Source organism: Barbatula barbatula, assembly GCF_947034865.1.
Source record: "Barbatula barbatula genome assembly, chromosome: 18".
Lineage (NCBI taxonomy): Eukaryota > Metazoa > Chordata > Actinopteri > Cypriniformes > Nemacheilidae > Barbatula > Barbatula barbatula.
In genome coordinates this window covers 2,649,629-2,668,820 of record NC_136781.1, presented here as the reverse complement: position 1 = coordinate 2,668,820, position 19,192 = coordinate 2,649,629, and the positions used below count along the sequence as shown (strand labels likewise).

Genomic DNA, 19,192 nt, shown 5'->3' with positions numbered 1-19,192 from the left:
TTGCTTGTTTTATTAACCAAGGATCCGCTCTTCGGACACTTTTTACGCAATAGAAACCGTCTTGCGCCAGCTTTTAGTTGGAATCTGATTATCGGACGCACAATTTTGGAGATTTCTCTCCGTGAGACTCTGTCGGACGGTGGTCCCCGTGTATGGATGTAGTGGGCGGCGGAGTGACGGACTGAGGGGTCGAGACGGACCGATTCCGGGGATCCACACGCGCTTCCCCGAGATAACAGAGCCGCATCATCGCTCAATCGAGCGCCTTCAGCAGCAGCCGAGATGATTCTTCTGGGACTATTTCTAAATCTGTTCTTCATTAAGGGTACGTCTGAGAAACCGTCTGCATGACTTACATTGACACATTAGGGTCACACTTTACATTACAGTGTTCGTCTTACAGTCTATTTAGTAAGTACTGATTAACAGTAATGAAAAACACGCACATTGTAGGTAAATACACCTCGTTAGTACAAAAGTGTTTAAATAAATTGTATTTCCACGTTTCCAATTTATGCGCAACATGAGCTCGATGATATTTAGGCGTGTTGCCCATCACCGGTTTTAGGGGAACCGATGTGCCATGTGGTTGAAACAATGAAACTTAATAGTCATGGGTTCATCATTTATGTTCAGTTAAATCACTTTCTAATGCTTCGAAATCAAAAGTGAACATTTAACCGATTTTACATGAAAACAGTTGTTATTTCAGCCAACTTAAATTGGGCCTTAAAATAGCAGAAATTATTTATCATGTTAGAATTAAAATAAATGTAAGCTTTCTTAACAGGCTTTTTTAGAATAGTAGCTATACTTCATTCGTCGCTTCTGTTATTTTCTTATGATGAAATGTATCTTTTAACACGATTTGATTCAAATTCATTGATATGTGATAGCCTACTTTTATGACAACTATACCTATAGGCATATTTGATTACAACAGCTGGTTATATTACATTTTACGCGCGAATCACAAATGAATAATAGTTTTAAGATCCCAGACATCACAGGAGCCAGGTCTAAAAATATAATTCCGTCGGCAAATCACAGCATGTTATGAGACATCTGTCACAGTCAATATTTTCCTAATTATGTGACGCCAAGATCACACACAAACGCACGCGCGCTCTTTCATTCACACGCACTCAGACAGATTAGACTCGCGAGTTCGTAAAGGGCAGATCTGCTGTGCTTTCGTTGCACGGCAACTAACATGTGAGGGCTTTTACTTTCTTTTCACACCTGGGACGACACGATGCAATATCGCAAGTCTTTGTGCGAGTGTTTTTGTGGCGTATGGCACGCGCGGCATTCATCATCGTGAGTGCTGTTTCTCGCACCCCGGTGCCACGAGAACACGCTGTAATGCGCGCGCTGATCGACAGGTTTATTTATTAGCTGTGTTAATGATTGCAGATTTGATGCGCTCGCTCGTGCTGTGCGTATCCCCGGGGGTCGCGTCGTATATCAGCCGCTTGAAACCCCCTGACGGCGATCAAGTGGAAAAAGATTTAATTTTGTAGTTTCACATTCAACGCATTTGCATAAAGATTTTAAAAGGGAACCTGAGATAGAAGCGTTACCGACTGTTAGATGATGTTTACAAATACACGAGCACTCAGACTGACGGATCACATTGGCCTTAGGCAGGTGTGCGCGCGCCCAGGTGTGTTTGACAAAAGTCGACACGCGCAGGTACGCATGCGCAACTCTCGATTTGGGCAGCTTCGACTCATTTCCCCATTGACAGATGCGCGGGTCCTTGTAAAACGTGGCTAATGCGTTTTCCTTATTTTGCTTTTACCCAAATGAGTTTCTCCCCCCCCCCAAAAAACGCACAATGAGTCAATGCATTTATACACACACAGGTGAAACACAGACAAGGGCTTTGTCAGCATATCTACTAATTGCATGATTCTGCTTTAAAAAAATACTGTAATGGACTCGGATGCATTCCTGTCAAAGCTTGCCAAGGACATACCCAGGGACAGCCTAATTACACGGCCATTTTTAGCAAATCGACGAGAAATGGCACAAGTTTAGTAAACCGCTCCAGTTAACAACTCACAAATGCACTCCGCCCCCCACGGTCATGTTTTCTTCTTATATGACGATACGAGTTGATCTTTAGGCTTCTGGGTATGTGTGCGTTTTGTTGATAACCAGGATTTGGAAAGGCAAACACGGTGAGGCAGATGGTGTTGGACTCTCTCGCCTCAACTGAAAGATTCAAGCCAAGCGACAGAATCAGTGATGGCCCGAGTGTGTGTGTGTGTCTAAACCGAGCTCCTTTCACACATGGCTTTTATGATGATGTTGTAGCCAATTTTCATTAAAGGCGCTGAGTGCAGTGATTTAGTCAGGAGGGCCGTCTCAGCATCACGTCCCTGCGGTGAACTATCTCTCCTCCGGGGCTCTCGGATTGTCTTCCGTTTCTCCTCACTGTCAATCATTCAGGCCCATCCGACCCGGTTCTTTTAATACCGCCGCCATGCTTTGATGTGACGTGTCACCGCAGTGAATAGATAAGGCGCCGTGACCCACATTTGACAAAACCCTCATTGCAGAAAATAACAGTGTGTGCTGAAAGGCTGCAAACAACATCGTGTTTATTGTCAGACGTCTATTTGTTTTCATTCACATTTTACACAGTCATTCATCAGCCATCAGTGCTGGCAAAACACAACAGTTTTAATGGACTTCGAGGGGCTGATTGTTTTCACTTTTGTCAGAATGCTTTGTTTGGGCCCTGATGCTGTCATCTATCTAATGGATTGTGCAGATTTGTTGTGGTCGGGGCTGTGTGGTCTTTTTTTGATATAGTGGTGCTTGGGTTACCACAGAGGCTCAGACCGCTGTACACATTGATTAGTTAATCATGTTAGATCCACACATATCGACAGCCGGAGCCAGTTTACTGTCGCAGCCCATAAATACAGTCGCTCAAGGATGGTTAGATTTACAGTACATGATCGTCCACACGCACTTTCCCTGTCTGTCTCTCTTTACCACACGTCTTTGTTTTTGTCACTCTCCTGAAGCCTCGGTCTTCCTCTCAGTGAATGCATGAGACTTAAAGCCTTAAGGTGCGTGTAGGTGTGTGTGTGTGTGTCACTTTCACTTGCTAAATGTGATTTTAGTGCGCACACACATAGATCGTAATACCCGGCCAGCATGTGTTTGATTGCCATCAGCTTCCATACTGCGACTGTTTCCTATTGTGTGAGGTGTCTGCTGTCTGTCATTATGTCGTTCTCTCTCTCTGTCTGTCTGTCTGTCTTTCTTTCTCTCTTTCTCTCTTTCTCTTTACCTCTTTCACCTTCCTTCCACTTTTTGCTTAAATCTCTGAATTCAGCTATTATTGATTTTAAGTTTAGTAATTCAGTTTAATTTGTAAGAAGAAAATTCTTATTTTGATGGACTCTAAATAAACACATTTTCCATAAAAGCATCAAGAAATGTAATAAATGTAACAGTTTTATTTATTAATAGTAAAAGTAACAGTAAGACATTACTTATTATTAATATGATTCCATAACGCTGCTGTCCTTTTGAAACCTTGTATCTCCATATTTCGTGATGTATGTAAATCATTATAATTTGTCACTGGGTTTTGCAAATATATAACCAAAAAAAGTATTTAAAAGTGCTTGTCAACTTTTCAATCATTGAAAAAGTTTTTCCATTTCCTGGAAAACAGCAAATTTGAACATACGAATTTTAGAAGGACAGCCACGATAATTAAAACAAATAGAAAATGCAGTGTGCATCCATTTGACACACTGTATCATTGTTAAAGACCAAACCATCTAGCGTTTGTCAACAGCGCGCTTGATCAGAGGGTTAAGTGTCGGTTTAACTTTAGCTGCTGTGGAAGACTTTCATGCATGGATCATCTTTTCACAAGCTTTGAATGGAGGTGCCATTTTGTTGTATGGCAAAGCAAAGGACAGCATTTAGTCGGGCTGCCACAGCCATGAGTTCTCAATCAACACAAGCTTTAAAATGAGGCCTTGTGCAATTATTCTGCCCACCTCTGTTGAGAGAGAGATACCGGGGGGATGGGGGTCAGAGAAGTGAAACTCAAGAAAGAAAAACACATGTATCATGCTCTTACAGGGTTGCAGGGGCTTTTCTGTTGCTGCCTAATGAAAAACCGAGAAATCGCAGCTTTTGAAATTACACAGTCCTGTCACAGTTCCCCCTCAGGTCGCTGCGGCTGCCATCGGGGGTCTCTGGAGCTGGTGACGTCTGTCAGGATTGGGCTCAAGAGCGGTGACGGCGCACAAAGTACCCGGTGTCGAGAAACCAGGGTTGAAACTTCGCCTTGATGTATGAACTTTGTGAATCAGATTTTGCGCTCGCTTGAGCTATCTGTCGTCCTGCGATAGCTGGCCAAGAAATACCCTTCAGAGGAAAGGTCTCTCACGCATTATTTTACACATTATTAATTTTGCCCTTGAGTGTAAGTCGAGGGACTTTGATGTTCGTTTTTTCTGCTCTCAGAGTCTGAATGGTTTGTCTGTGTGTGTTGTCTATGGATATTATAACTCTAATGTGTTACTGTCAAACAGATGAAATATTCAAATTGTAACTTGTCGCTCATAACCAGGCCTTCGCCTGGGGAAAGCTCTGCAGATTTTGGCTGAATTGGAAGGCACGGTGTTGCATGCAACTGGCCTGTCCAGTTCGTGTTTATTAATTTATAAATGTATTGAATTATATATTATGTTAATATATATATATATATATTTATATATATATATTTCAGTAAATATGTGACTGCTCCGCTACCCATAACCGTGTAGTGTTGTTTAAAATTATCCTGCAGATTGTTAAAACGATCCCAAAACTTGAAAGGTTAGTTTATCCCAAAATTCTGTCATCATTTACTCACCCTCAGGTTGTTCCAATACGTATACGTTTCATCATGCTAAACCCAAAAGAAGATATTTGGAAGAATATCAGTACCAAACAGATCTCATCACCCTTGACTCTCATAGTATTTCTTTTTCTACTATGGCAGTAAATGGGGGATGAGATCTGTTTTTATTACTGGAATATTTCTTAATATTTTACTTTGTGTTTAGTCGAACAAAGATATTTCTACAGGTTTGGAACAACCCGAGGCTGCGTTAATGATGACAGAATCTTCATTTTTGGGTGAACTATCCAGACTGTCTTTTCTTTAAAGCAGGTGCATCATTAACAAACGAATATTTATCATTTAAATTTTTATTCCCCAGGTTCATTTCTCTTTGTGGTGCCGGTGTTCCCGGAGACTTTGGACTGCATAGCTGCTGTGCAGAAATGTATGCAGAACCCAGAGTGTAAAAGGCCGTTTCGTCACTTGGAATACTGCGTGGATGAGGAGGCGGTGGCCCCCTTGACCCTGGATACGCGGCAGTCCTGCGTTGATGCACAGAACAGCCTCATGCACTATCAGCCCCTGCAAGAATGCAAGTGCCAGCGGGGGTCACGCATGGAGCAGCAGTGCCTGAGCGTTTACTGGACCATCCGTTTTCCACAGGGTAAGTGTTTACCTTGCGCTAATGCTTTATAAAACTCACTTGTTTACTGCGTCATGTACTGTCCCAGTTTAATTTGTCTTTGATGAATAGAGTGAACTGCTGGGAAGGTCCTGTGTTTTTCCTTATTTGGGACATCAGGGTGTGTGTGTATTTAAAGACGATGTGACAGAGAAATGATCCTTTTTGCTTCCATAATAAATGTCCTTCATAAAGTGGAGGTTTTTTATAATTTTGTGCAGTGTTTCTCCACCTCTGAAATTACTTTCCTTTTTGGGTGACTGCTAATAAGAGGCAACACACACACTTTTTACGATGCACTCAAATGTACTCAGAATCATCTCAATCCTGTCCTTCATGTTAAGTTTTTATTATTGCGGAAAATGCCAATTTGTTTGCAATTGCAAATTGTTTTTCATTGTTTCAAAGCAGCTGTACAGAAAACACATTGTGCAACAAACAGATAATGAACAAAAATACCGTAGGTGAATGAATAGCCAGTTTCACTTAGAAATAGTTTAGATTATATGAGAAAGTGTGGTTCAACATAAAATGACATTTTTCTTTCAAGACGGTTCATCTGTGCACTTTATTTTTCAAAAATCTTTATTAAACTTACAAAAAGATTTTTTTAAATCTTGTTAAGAAAAACATAAAAGAACCGCCAATTAAATCTCAACAGATAAATCAAATACCAGACTTTATTTCCCAGCGTGTTATCGGTTATCCTCGAAAATACATCACATTATGAAACTTAAAAGAATTGTGAATGTCATTTCATGTTTCTTTAAGATTCCCAACTCGATGACAAAACCGGTTAAATGTCCAGCGCTTCTCAAACTGTTTAATATCAAGATAAAAGAGCAGACAGGTAAAAAGAAAAGCAAAGCCGAAAAACTGAAGCGTAGCTCAAGAGACTCGTGGATAAAGAATTCAGTTAAATCATTTCGGAAATGACTGCCTTTGTTCCGGCGTAATTCATAAATACTGAACTCGTGAATCTCAGCGGATGCCGTTTGTTATGTTCTTTCAGGACATGCCAAAATGTCTTAATGAGAGTGTTGAGTGAGCTACCAGTGGATTTAGATTTACTCAGTATGGCGTTTAATGACTGCTCAGTAATGTGTACAAACTGGCAGGCCGGCACAAACCCAGTCAGATTCTAAACAAACGACTGGCTCGCTGACAGCCCTATCTTGATTAATCTTGGCCGTTCCTTCATCTGTTCACTACGCTCGGCAAGAGCGATAAATGCACGCAGGAACCGCGGTTTGCTCGGAGCGCTTCTGGTTGCGCGTCAGTTTGCGTGACGTCACAGGGATCATCAAGACACGGCTGCATAATTAATCGTTTCTGCGTCTATATTCCCATCCAAATGGTTTATTAATATGAAATGTTATGAAACCGCTTTCCCGCAGCAGCTAATCAAGAGCTGTTGTAAACGCTGAGTAATCCCGGCCATCTCTGAGCACAGAACTCATCATGCGTCTGAGTGCGGCGCAGGGGCCGGAGAGCCCCGAGAGGCCCGCGGGGCCGGCCTGATCCACAGGCTCAGAAATAAATGCTTTTGAAACGCTCGCAATTGAAATGTCAAGTGTTCGGCGCAAATGCAAAATGTCTCATGCAGAATATCAGGCGGTTAATTGTGAGTGTGGTGCACTTGATGCGTGCCTCTGTAGACTAAAATGTGACGCATGTGTAAACCAGATGAGAAGAATTCTGCATTTTTGTGTATGTGTACAATGTCCTAGAAAACGTCATTTTTATGAAAAAGCAAGTATGCAAAGATCGCTATTGGGGTGTAACTTTCATATCTCCTGGTGCTCTTTGGAACTTGGTTGAAAACGTAGGCTTTTCTTTCAAGAATTCATCTGAGAAACTGATAATGATACCTTTTGCAATCAGGGGCCGTTTCACATTATGCGGTTTCGTGTACTCATGTTCTCGCTCTACAACCTCAACATCCATCAGTCTCCGGTTCCAATACTCAAGAACGCAACAACAGAGAACACATGGAAGTAAACGGATGTGTTCCCGATCTCAAGGATGCATCGAATTCAGCCTCGCGGGCTTGAAGTCCATCCAAGTTCGTTCTTCCGAGGCTGCATCGCAAGACCGCTCTTTGCGTTCTTGGAATTGAGAAACGGCCAGTCAGTCATTGGAGCCGCGCCCTCATGGAGCCATTCCTCGTGACCGGAAGTGAAAAGAGGTTGTTTTTGGGGGAGAGGAGGTTAACGTTTTTGATGAAAGATTATGAGGGTGCGTGTATTTAAAAAAATAACTAGGTGCACGGATAAGTCACTTATCAGAAGAATTACATTAATCCATACAAATGTATTTCCCCCCCAATTTCTTCATGCCCACCTCGCCTACATTTTTGCATTTGGCTCTTATCCAAAGTGATTTACAATGCAGTGAATCCGTTAATGTCCCAACGTACAGTGTTTTTTTCCATTTTCCGAAAAACATAGAATTTGCACATCAGAGGTTTCAGAAGGGCAGCGACAATACATTAAAGCGTATTTGTGTGTGTGTGTTTGAAGACTCTAGGCACACAGGGTCCCCAGGGTAGTATCTTACAAATAGACTATCTATTTTAACACTTCTCTTTGATCCAGACCCCTAAAACTGTGAACTGACACATTAGCCAATGTACAAACACTGTGCTCTTATTACAGTCTGAACTGTGTGGCATTGCTACGGATGAATCATTATCATAAAATATCACGTAATATCATATAATCCCTGTAATGTGATTATCTGCAGTGCCGTCAATTAGCCGTAATGAAAAGGTAATGGTGCAGTTTGGTGAGCTTCATTAGTCTGGAACAATTCGGCATCTAACTGTATATACTGTATACGCTCGTGTGTGTGTGTGTGTGTGTGTCACAGGTTTTGATGACATTGAGACGTCCCCGTATGAAGACATTGAACTGGAACTTGTGAGAAACACGGAAACATCAAAACTGGCTGCGATAGTTTCAGGTACTGCACTCAGATCAGTGATATGACCGAATAAGATCCGTCACAGCTGACTGCACCGTGATGAATGCATCGCTGTATGCTGGCGCGTTTGACTTTGTTGTATCTGTGTGAAATAAGAGAGCGGCACAACACGCTGGCTTGTACAACGGCCTTTAAAAGTATTTGGCCACTAAAAAATGCATGAACGTACAAGGGCATCGAAGAACGAAATATCAAACCAAGAGGCAGTGCAAACAAATGCTGCCGGAGCTTTTCTTACAAGTGACTCGACTTTTCTGAGCCATTTTTTACAATTGCTTTTAACCACAAGGCCTCAAGGTCATTTTTAATGGACTGTGTGAGGTCAGTTTCCTTCAACATATAGTTCATCAATAACTATGAATGCATTACACTAATAGTTCACAACAGGAAGGTGTCCAAATACTACCTTCTGTTGATTTATTTAACTTTATTATTGTGGTCCAAGTGCTGTGTTTTTTAAAGCTGGTTTTGAAAATTAGGGCAGATTTCCCATGAAGATGGAGGTAATTTATTAACTTCGACGGGGGATGAAAAATGAAAAAAGTGGGGAAATTTTGTTTGTCTCAGATAGAGCTTTTTAATTCGGTGTAGGTTTGTATATGTGTCGTGTTATTTAAAGTCTCAATACACCATATGCTGATGATTTATAATAATATGTATAATTATTTGTATAGGTTATATATTTTAAAGTATGTCATTTATTTTGAAATATAAAGGGACAGTTCACTCAAAAATTACATTTCTGTCACGCTTTTGTCATTTCAAACCTGGATGACTTTCTTTCTTCTGAAGAACACCAAAGAAGATATTTAGAAAAATGTTGGTAACTGGACCCCATTGACTTGCAGTGGTTATGTCCATTGACTTGCACTGGTTATGTGTCCATACAAAAGAAGTGAATGGGGTGCAGTGCTGTTCGATTACAACTTTCTTCAAAATATCTTCTTTTGTTTTTTGCAGAAGAAAGCCATAAAGGTTTGAAATGACAAGAGGGTGAGTAAATGATGACGGAATTTTCATTTGAAGAATATAAGGATATTAAAGATAGACAATGTGCATGAAGAAAATGTATAAACATGCAGTCAGAGATGGAGGGTATACAGTAACTCTGGTTATGAACATTCAACTTTTTGGAATGTTTAAAATTGTTTGCAATACTGCAAAATTTCAGACCACATTATAATTTCCACATTATTTTTCATTAAAGTACAATGAGGATTGTGACTATTTTGTTTAAATAGTTTAGAGTATTATTTTCCCCCTCAATGCAATGTGAGTTTTTTTTCTTAAATTAAAAAAATCATTTACGAGTTGTTGTTATGATACAATTCAAGTGAATTTGATAAAGAAATATGAAATTGTTTAGTGCATAATTTATCTTTCTATAGCATCAATGCAAAACGATGAGCGTCTAATGCACATGAGGTTTGTAATATAGACCACTTCGGATGAAGTACACAACTTCCTGTTTACACGTTTGAGCAAAATCCAACCAACAGAACCAAATCCAAATGTTAAACAAATATTTTTAAGATCTACTTATGTATGTAGGATTTCAAAATAAAACAAACATTTGAAATGAAACCCGATGTGCCTCTGGACCAGTGTTTACATCTTGCAAAGTGGTCTATACACTAGGGTGACCACAAGGGAATAAAAGCATTTATATATCATTCTTTAACTCATAAAACAACTTATTAAGTCCATTCCAACTACAACATAATTAAGGCATGGATAAAATGTTATAAAACAAAACTATTTTAATGGCGATTTCAATTTAAGGTTCACTTGCAAAGATCGGACGTGGAATTGTAAACACTGAAGATCTTCTCCAAAGAGAAAACTAAAGGAATAAAGAACAAACAAATAATGAAAAAGAGTTTCTCTTTTTAAATGTATAATCGTTAAATAATACATTTATGATTTTAAATTTTTATTTTATTTTAATACGCTAACCACAACCTATAGGCTAAACACAGTTTCAAAGCAACACAGTTTACTAAGTTTTAGTGAGTTTTATTCGTCAAGTTGACATGGGAGGATCGCCACAAGATCTACTGACAGACATCACAGCCTCTTGATGACTGAAATCACTGCCTTCTTCTCATGCATTGGATAAAAGTCAGGCTTTAAAACATAGTTGCGTTTGTATGAGCTCCCTGGACACACTAGACTGCGCCGGGTTGCTGCTTTTGCGTTTTTTACTGCATTTTAAATAAACAATGGTGCAAACAAGCATCTCATGTGCGTTTCAGGTTAAATAACGTGTTTCTTAATGTGACTTAAAACCAAGAGACTGATGAAAATGTGGGACAATATGTGACGTGCGGGACAAAACAAACCGGGACAGCTGGTCACCCCACTACATACATGTCTGATGTATTGTCACTTCTACAGAGAATGATGGGAAATGTAGTTGGGTTTCTCAGGCGTGTCATATCATATACCCGACTGAATGATTTGTGCCTCGACAAGCTTTATCATAATTCTTTATTAATTATAACAAATTGGACCTTTATTTGAGACCCTTGACCTGACGTTCTCATTCTCTCTCTTCTTTAGTGTCCTCTCTTCCTCTGGCCGATCAGAACCAGTGCCTGAAAGCCGCTCAGGACTGTGGCTTGTTTGAGAAGTGTGGTTCCCTTCGCTCCGAGTATGCGCTAGCATGCACTAAAATCATTCCGGGATCAAATCACTGTAACAGGCACAAGTGCCATCGAGCTCTGCGGCGCTTCCTGGAGCGCGTGCCGGAGGAGTACAGCTTCGGCGTCCTATTTTGCCCCTGCTCGGACACTCTGTGCGGCGAGAGGAGGAGAAAAACCATCGTCCCATCCTGCTCCTACGAGGAGAGAGATGGACAGCCCAACTGCCTCCATCTGGAGAGCTACTGCCTCAAAGACAACCTCTGCAGGTAAGACATGCGTTTGCTTGCGCGGTATTAAGCAGATGCTAGTCTGAAAGTAATTACAAAGTATTTTTTCGGAAGAAAAGGTTGCGGTGTTCCACCTGCACATGCAGACGGATGTCTTGACACGCCCATTTAAACACATGGCTCATGGTTTCAAGTTATAAACAGGTTTAAACTTTGAACATGTTGTCTCGAGACCCTTTGTCAGGTCAGGGGTCATCTTTTTAATGTAAAGAATTGCACTGAATTAAGACTGTTAATTGACAGTCCTAGGTCTTCCACATCTTCATCCTGACACAACCCTTTGATACGCCTCACGATCTAACAGCATACCATCAAACTGTATTTTCCGCTCTCCTCTTTGAAGCACTTCCCTTTAATCTCTTTTGAGAAACAGATGTTACTGGCAGTTTTGCTTATCTAAGCATCATTAAGAGCAATACAACATGCTGAGTAGGATGTCAAAAAGCACAACAGGTCATATTTAATATGATTAGATGTCATCTACTCTGAATTTAAAGAAAAAGGTTTTGAGAACACCGACCTTTGTGTTACTATAAACTTTGACACTTTGTTTTTCGAATGCAGTCCTAATGCTTTTTTAACAGATGTAAAGCTTAAGAAATATCTAGATGTATCGTGCTCATTTTAAGTTAAGTGTCTCTTGAATTTCAACAAAATCAAACCTCAGGAGTGATAGTCAGTCTTTCACCTTGCTGTAGGATGACTGTGATAAAACTTGAGGTGATCACATAAAAAACATAATTTTGAACTTTTCCTAAATGCATGTACAAATATTACCGCTGTATTGCTTAAATACTGCAAAGAAAACATGTTCATATTTACTTTTGAGGTCTGAAAACATACATAGCATCATCCTGGTATTTTGACCTGTTTCTCCAATTTGTATTTTCTGCAAATAAATGCAAATAGATACAAGATATTTATTTGAAATTTGGGAGAAATATTGTTAGTAGTTTACAGAATGAAACAATAATGATAATTAACAATGAATTTTTTTCTGCGGCTGTGTGTCTCCAAATGATTGTATTTGCATCAATAGACCAATAACAAAGACACTTAACAAAAATAGTTACACTGCAGGTAGAAGAACACCCATTGGTCAAACTCAAAATACAAGAGAAAATTCATTTAAATCAAGATCGAACACTCATGTGTTTATTTCATCAGTCAGAATATGACGTACACCTGTTCTAATCCTCACGTGTCCGTATTTAAATTTGTCAGGTCGAGATTGGCTGATTTCCAGCAAAACTGTCAACCGTCCTCTCTTTCGCCCTCCGGCTGTCTCCGGGAGAGTGGAGCCGTGTGTCTCAAGGCCTACGCTGGACTCATCGGTGAGACTGCACCTCAGACGACCTTAAGAAATGGACACGGACTTAATGAAGAGTTCAGAACGGACAAATCGATATGTCACTGCATGATCCGTACTTAAATAATATTGCATTTTTAATGCGGCCATCTCTTATTGAAAGACTGAGTGCGCAAACGGCAAATGGTACAAGGGGCAGCCGGTCGGCGTTTGGGGATCCAGTTCATGTTGCGGGTTTTACTTAAAAGCATTAGTTCATCCAAATGCGAACATTCTGTCGTTATTTACTCCAAACCTCTATGGGGTGTTGGCTTTTAACTGGAACACAAAAGGATACCGCTTTAATGTAAAGCTGTTCCTTTAAGCAAGTGTGGCACTTACATTGAGGTAACAGAACAGACCTGGGGCTGTGTAATTAAAACGGGGTGGGGGGGACCGACTACACTGGATGGAGTTTCTCACAGATGGGGTTTAGGCTAATTGGCACAGTGTCTCTTTCTCTGACTCTTTCGATTCTTCTCTCTCTCTCTCATCTCCTGTTTTTTTTCATTCTTTCCTCTGCAGGCACCATCATGACTCCAAACTACGTGAGTAACAGCAGTACAGAGGTGTCGCAGTGGTGTAATTGTGAAGGCAGTGGAAACCAGTGGCAGGACTGTCTGCGTATCCTGCATATGTTCAACAGTAACATCTGCTTGCGTGAGTACTGAAGACAGAATGTCATTTACAGATCACACCAAATTTACTTTGTTAATACATGAAGACACCAAAGTGTTTCCTAAGGGCTACATCAAAGTCTTGCTTTATTTATTTATTTTTGTCATGAAATAGGATTATGTCAGAATATGGAAGTAAAATGGGTTGCTTACGTGGTCAACATATGTCGAGATGCTCATTGTTTATTAAATACACATACCTTTAAAAACATATTTTAGAAGGGGGGGAAGTATCTTGGGCATTAAAAACCCAGGCTGAAATGGGTGAAGCTATTTTATTTTATTGTTATTTTTAATTAAAAAAAATTATCTCCAAAACTGCTCCTTTTAGGAAATAAAAAACACAAAACATTTTTTATGTGTTTGACAACCACTTTTTAATTCTTCGCATTGCACGAATATTTTCAAACACGTGTGACAAGTGACTCAATAGTAATGATAAAAAGCATAAACTATAGATGCCGGTAAAATATGTCTGCCCATAATTCAACTTATATTTGCATGTAAAAATAACTGAATCCGTAACTATTTCTTTGGCCATCATTCCTCTAAATGCTCTAGAAATTTGTACATTACCCAAAATAAGACATTTTATTGTGTATTTAACAATTTGGTCAAGATAGAAATACATCAGCAGGCAACAGCCGAAAAGGACTATAAAAGCTGCAAAATGACATGCTTGTAAAAACTAATTAATTAAACGAATTAAACCCCGCCTCTTTGCTGACAGGTAATGCAATAGATAGCATGGGAAGCTCCACCCCCCGTCCAGTGGAGGGCACACCCCTTCCTCCAGCTCGCCCCTCCCCCCAGGTCAAGCGTGACGATCTGAACATCAACCTGCTGCCTGAACCTGAAATCGTGAGTACTAAACGCATTCCCCATCACAAAAACCACCCAACTGTATCTCTCCAATACAATGCTTTGAACGGAAAGACCCATTTACTCTACTTTTTCATTTCTTTGTTTCTAAAGTGTATATGAGAATGTGTAGATGTTAAACTCCGCCTCCAACAAATCTAATTCTGATTCTGGTCGCGGTCGTAGCCTTAATTTCACGAACGAACATCCCACGAGTTTGGCCTTGTGGCTAATTTCTTCATCTTGTAAAAATGGGGTTCAGGCGGCTCGTCCGTGTGCACCCAGAGTTGACGGACCGAACAGACCCGCAGTCCTGCCGCTTTAAGCATACTGATGCGTTTCGGGACCTGAACAGAATGACTTGATGCGTGGCTGAACGTTTGTACAGAGTACAGAGGCTTTAAGCGTGTGGGATGCTCATAAAACTTAATTCATTTGTTAAGATTTAACTGCGTTGCAATTTTCGGAACGGTAGACGGGTTATTTGTCACAGCATCTCATCCTGAAGGTGACGAACTAGTTTTCATTCAATCAATGGATTTTTAAGGCCGTGACCATTTGTCCCCAATGAACATGACCTTATTTAAGTCTTTGACATTACAGCTTTTTGACTTTAAGTCATAGACGTGTTTTTCAGACCACACCATGACGGTAAACAAACAGCAAACGGACTGTACGGTCGGAATCAAGCCGCCTCAACTGCCACCTTCAATTCAATCAGAAATAATCACAGAACCCACAGGCCTTCAAGACCACAATCATGGGAGGGAATTAGATCTATATCGATTTGCTCTTCCTTTAGTCAGATTATATTGTGCTTTGGAATGAGGGTGTCAGCCTTATTTGTCTTTCATTATGGCCGACTGCCAAACTTTAACTGACTCCATGAGCCTTAGGAGGCAGCGTTACATAATGACATCTTTAATTTCCTGTCAATCCTGTGGTTTCCGTGGTTTCTGTGCTTTGAAGGCGTTACCATACGCTTGGCAAAGAGTGACTCGCAGGTTCTCCTGTACTGTATTATCCAGCGACACCTGCAGAAGACTGTCCGTCAGCATTCTCATTTCAATGGTCGGCCAGCTGGTGCATTCAAGCCCAGATGAACGTGACGTACGTGCAGACATATTTAGTTCATGGACACTTTTTCGTGTACTCTGTTTAGATTTGAGCCAATTACCTGAGCCATATACGTCACGTGACTGAACACTATGGAAGCCTCAGGAATTCCCTGATCGGACCTTAGAAACATTATTTAAATATTTTATTTTGTTATTATATTTTGAAATATATTTCAAATTTCACGCTATTACAGTCCCTTCAAAAATGTGGTCCATTGAAAAAACAACAACATATAATTTAATATGATACAGTGTATATATATATATAATATTTATTTATTAACATAATATTTTCTAAGCAAATAAATACTAAATGAATGAGTAATTATTTTATAAATAACCTATTATAAATATAAAGAGTTTTAGTAGGTTGTGCATTTAGAAGCCTATAATATAGTTTAACATAGAATGATTATTCAAATGTTTATCTATGTTTAATCTAATAATTGATTCTAATGATTATTTTTTGACTAATATATCACTTGCAAGCCTTTTTATTTAGTTGGACTAGGCTTTATAACTGAATAGCCAGCAAGAAACTTTTTTGTAATGGTGCAGTTATGGCGTCTACCAGGAGGGGTTTAACAGCAAAGTTTGACCTCGGTGAAACTGCACAATATCTCTCTAGTCATTTCTTCTTCTTTGAGTCAATTTCTTTATTTCTATAACCAATAAGCTTTAAAGGATTCAGAGACTGGCACCGTACGTGATAGCAACCTTTACTTGACTATCTATTGTAAAATGGATGGTCTGTTTGCTGCCCACATAAAAGCGAACCAAATAATCCCCCAGCATCCGCGCACATACCGACTCTATCAAAAAACACGGCTCTGATCTGTGTCGTGCGTTTGTGCGTCCTCGCTTTGGACGACGTTCACATCCTCTGTTCTCAGAACACACAGACCACAGCATTCGGCTTAGAGATAATCTAGGCCTGCAGACAAAAAGGATTCAATTCAGTTTTCTGTTGTCATTTATTTCGTTCCTACACCAAATCTCTCTTCTCCAAAAGTCCACGTCTTTCCTCATCTGTCTCTGTTGATGTGTGTCTCTCTCTGAACGGATTAGCGAAAGGTGTTTGCATGCAGCGTCGCGTCAGTCAAACTTCATTAATATTAATATATTCCAACCCGTCTGTCTGTCTCTCTGTACTTTTTCTTTTGCCTTTTTATCATTCGTTTATAATCCTTTACAATCTCTCCGTTCCTCTTGATGAGTTTTCTGGGTACTTTGGGGGCAGCGTTTAGTGACTTAAAGGCATAGTTCACCTAAAAAGGAAAATTCGTTGATAATTTATTCACTCCACTTGACTTTCTTTCATCTGCAGAACACAAAAGAAGATATTTTAAAGAACCAAACAACACTGGCCCCCAGTGACTTCCATTGAATGAACACAAAACCAGAGACATTCCTCAAAATATCTACTTTTGTGTTCCACTGAGTCATATACAGGATTAAGGGCAAAAATAAATCACAGATTTTTCATTTTTGAGTGAACTATCCCTTGCAAATAAACATCATTTTCTCAATTCCCTCTCCTGACACCGATTGCACAGCAATGACACTCATCCCCTTTTAACACCTCTCGATTTGTGACGTTTCGGGTCCATGTTTTTCTCTAACGCTCTCTCCCTCTCATTTTCCAGGAGGTGGTGGAAAGCGAAGAGGAAGAAGAGGAAGAAGAGGAAGATGAGAACGAAACCGGAGCAGGAGGCTTCAACATCATCCCTCCCTTCTCGGAGAAGGTGACAGTCACTAATTTGGGCTCCGAAGCGGGGAGGGTCCACAGCCGAGCCGCCACCCTCTCCGAGCCTCACTTCCTGTTCGCGGTTCTGCTGCTGATTGCCCTCAGCTGGGGGTAGAAACCAACGCTCGCACACCTTCTCACACGCACGCCGACACAAACTTTCACATCAGACTCTAAGACCTGTTATCGAGAGACGAGTGGAACGTCACATCAGAGCGCTGGAGAGAGCGAAGCGAGGGGAAAACTCCTTCTGTCCTTCTTTCTGTCTGTCATTCATTATTTTTCTCCTGGGGAAGAGGCTCCGCTATAGTTGTAGCTGCTTGTTCAATAGGGAATCGCTTTTTTAAATCGGATTCCCTGAGTCATTCGAATTACGACTCATCAGACTGACTGTAGCAGATGATGACCGATTTGATCACGCGATGTATCATATAATGCTACAGATATGGACGGAAAACTCCGGCTGTTCGATACTTGCTACTTGGCTTTCTCTAAATGTGCGTGTGCTGCAGCATCGCATTACCTGCGTTCAGTTGCATTCAGAAACCCGCTGTGTTTATTGTTGCTGAGACGAAATGTATGTGTGTATGTGGACGTGCAAGTTTGATTCGCCTGTCGACTAACCGTGTCGAGCACGATTCCTAAATCTATCGCATTTCACCCCCCCATGTCTCTCAAGTCCGGTCACACACCTAATCACCCACACACACGCCGTGCCTGCCCAGGATGCAAGCGCTTTTCATTTATTGCTCTGTCTGCGATGTGCATTCATTTTTTGGACTCGGCACAGACTGTGCACTCTAACCAGGGGCGTAAATAAAAAAACACGTCCTTCGACAGAAAAAAACAACATGAGTAATAAAGGGGGAAATAAACAAACGAAATAAATAAATTTATCGCCGCACAGCAGGTGTCGGAGTCCGGTCTGGTGTTAGATCCCGGGGGGATGAACAGGCAGTCATTTTCATGTCGCCTGCTACCTCTCTCCGAGTCTGTTGTTTTACTTTCACAGAGATAATGGCTTACAACACACTGTTTATCTTGTTGCGTGTTCACGCCGAAGAATTATTTGTGATGGGAAAGAAATAGGAAAAGAGATCAAGAGAAGAGAACACGGAGCGTCAAACCCTCAAGCAAAAAAAACCCATACAGTCTGGATTCACATGCTTTTTCTGTACCTTATAAATCTTTTGCTGACACTGAGGCTTTTTCCAATCTTGTTTCTTTTGCTCTCTCGCTCTGTCTCTTGATTTTTTTCTTATGTATGTTTAAGGAAGCGAGAGAGCATCTCTGCGTTGTGGCCAGAAGGGATACAACTACGGCCGGAAGTGATGCAAACTCTCGCCATAAAATTACAATAAATTACATTAGCTAATGCCTACACCTACCCCAATCCTAAACCTAACATTACAATAAAGAAACAGTAAGTAACTTTTGTTCAGTGATAAATTATGCGATGTTGAAGATACTGGCGCATGCCCAGTGGAGGTAGCTGTATCCCTTCTAGTCTTTACCACATCTGTCTCTTTAAGAGTTTTCTTTGAGGGGTAGTTCACCCAAAAATCTCATTTGTGTAATTGACCCTCATGAATTTTTATTTGTTGTGAGGCACAAAATGAGAAGTTATATGAACTGTGCTGTTTGCGGTTTTCAATATTTCAAATAACATGACTAAAGGATTATAGTTTACCCCAAAATCATGTAAAGAACTTTCACAATAGAGAGTTTAGGGTAGATGTGAGTTTACTTGACATCAGAATTGGTTTCATCTGGTTTGTGTGAAAGATTTATTTAAAACATGCGTGCACGCCAGCAAACCGGTTAACGGTGACCGTTAATGTGATTCCGGTGTAACGCAATCCATCTCATTGAAAAAGTGAATCACTGAGGTTTTTGCATGTTCCCGATCACACTTATGACAAAATTATGTATTTCTAATAGCTGCTTGTCTCTGAATAAATTGCTTTTGGACGGC

General features: G+C 40.4%; 1 protein-coding gene across 3 annotated transcripts in view; it reads left to right on the top strand.

The window, feature by feature from the left end:
- gfra3 (GDNF family receptor alpha 3) overlaps positions 1-19,192 on the top strand; it is a 27,869-nt gene extending 8,677 nt beyond the window's left edge. For 2 of the 3 annotated variants that reach the window (XM_079479925.1, XM_079479924.1), the window contains 7 exons: positions 5,247-5,531; positions 8,421-8,513; positions 11,097-11,445; positions 12,691-12,800; positions 13,340-13,474; positions 14,222-14,352; positions 17,117-19,192. In XM_079479925.1, the coding sequence (XP_079336051.1) occupies positions 5,315-5,531; positions 8,421-8,513; positions 11,097-11,445; positions 12,691-12,800; positions 13,340-13,474; positions 14,222-14,352; positions 17,117-17,332 (1,251 nt within the window). In that variant the 5' untranslated portion in view covers positions 5,247-5,314 and the 3' untranslated portion in view covers positions 17,333-19,192. Of the gene's footprint in view, positions 1-53; positions 326-5,246; positions 5,532-8,420; positions 8,514-11,096; positions 11,446-12,690; positions 12,801-13,339; positions 13,475-14,221; positions 14,353-17,116 lie in introns of all 3 variants that reach the window. The other variant, XM_079479923.1, reaches the window with a different exon arrangement.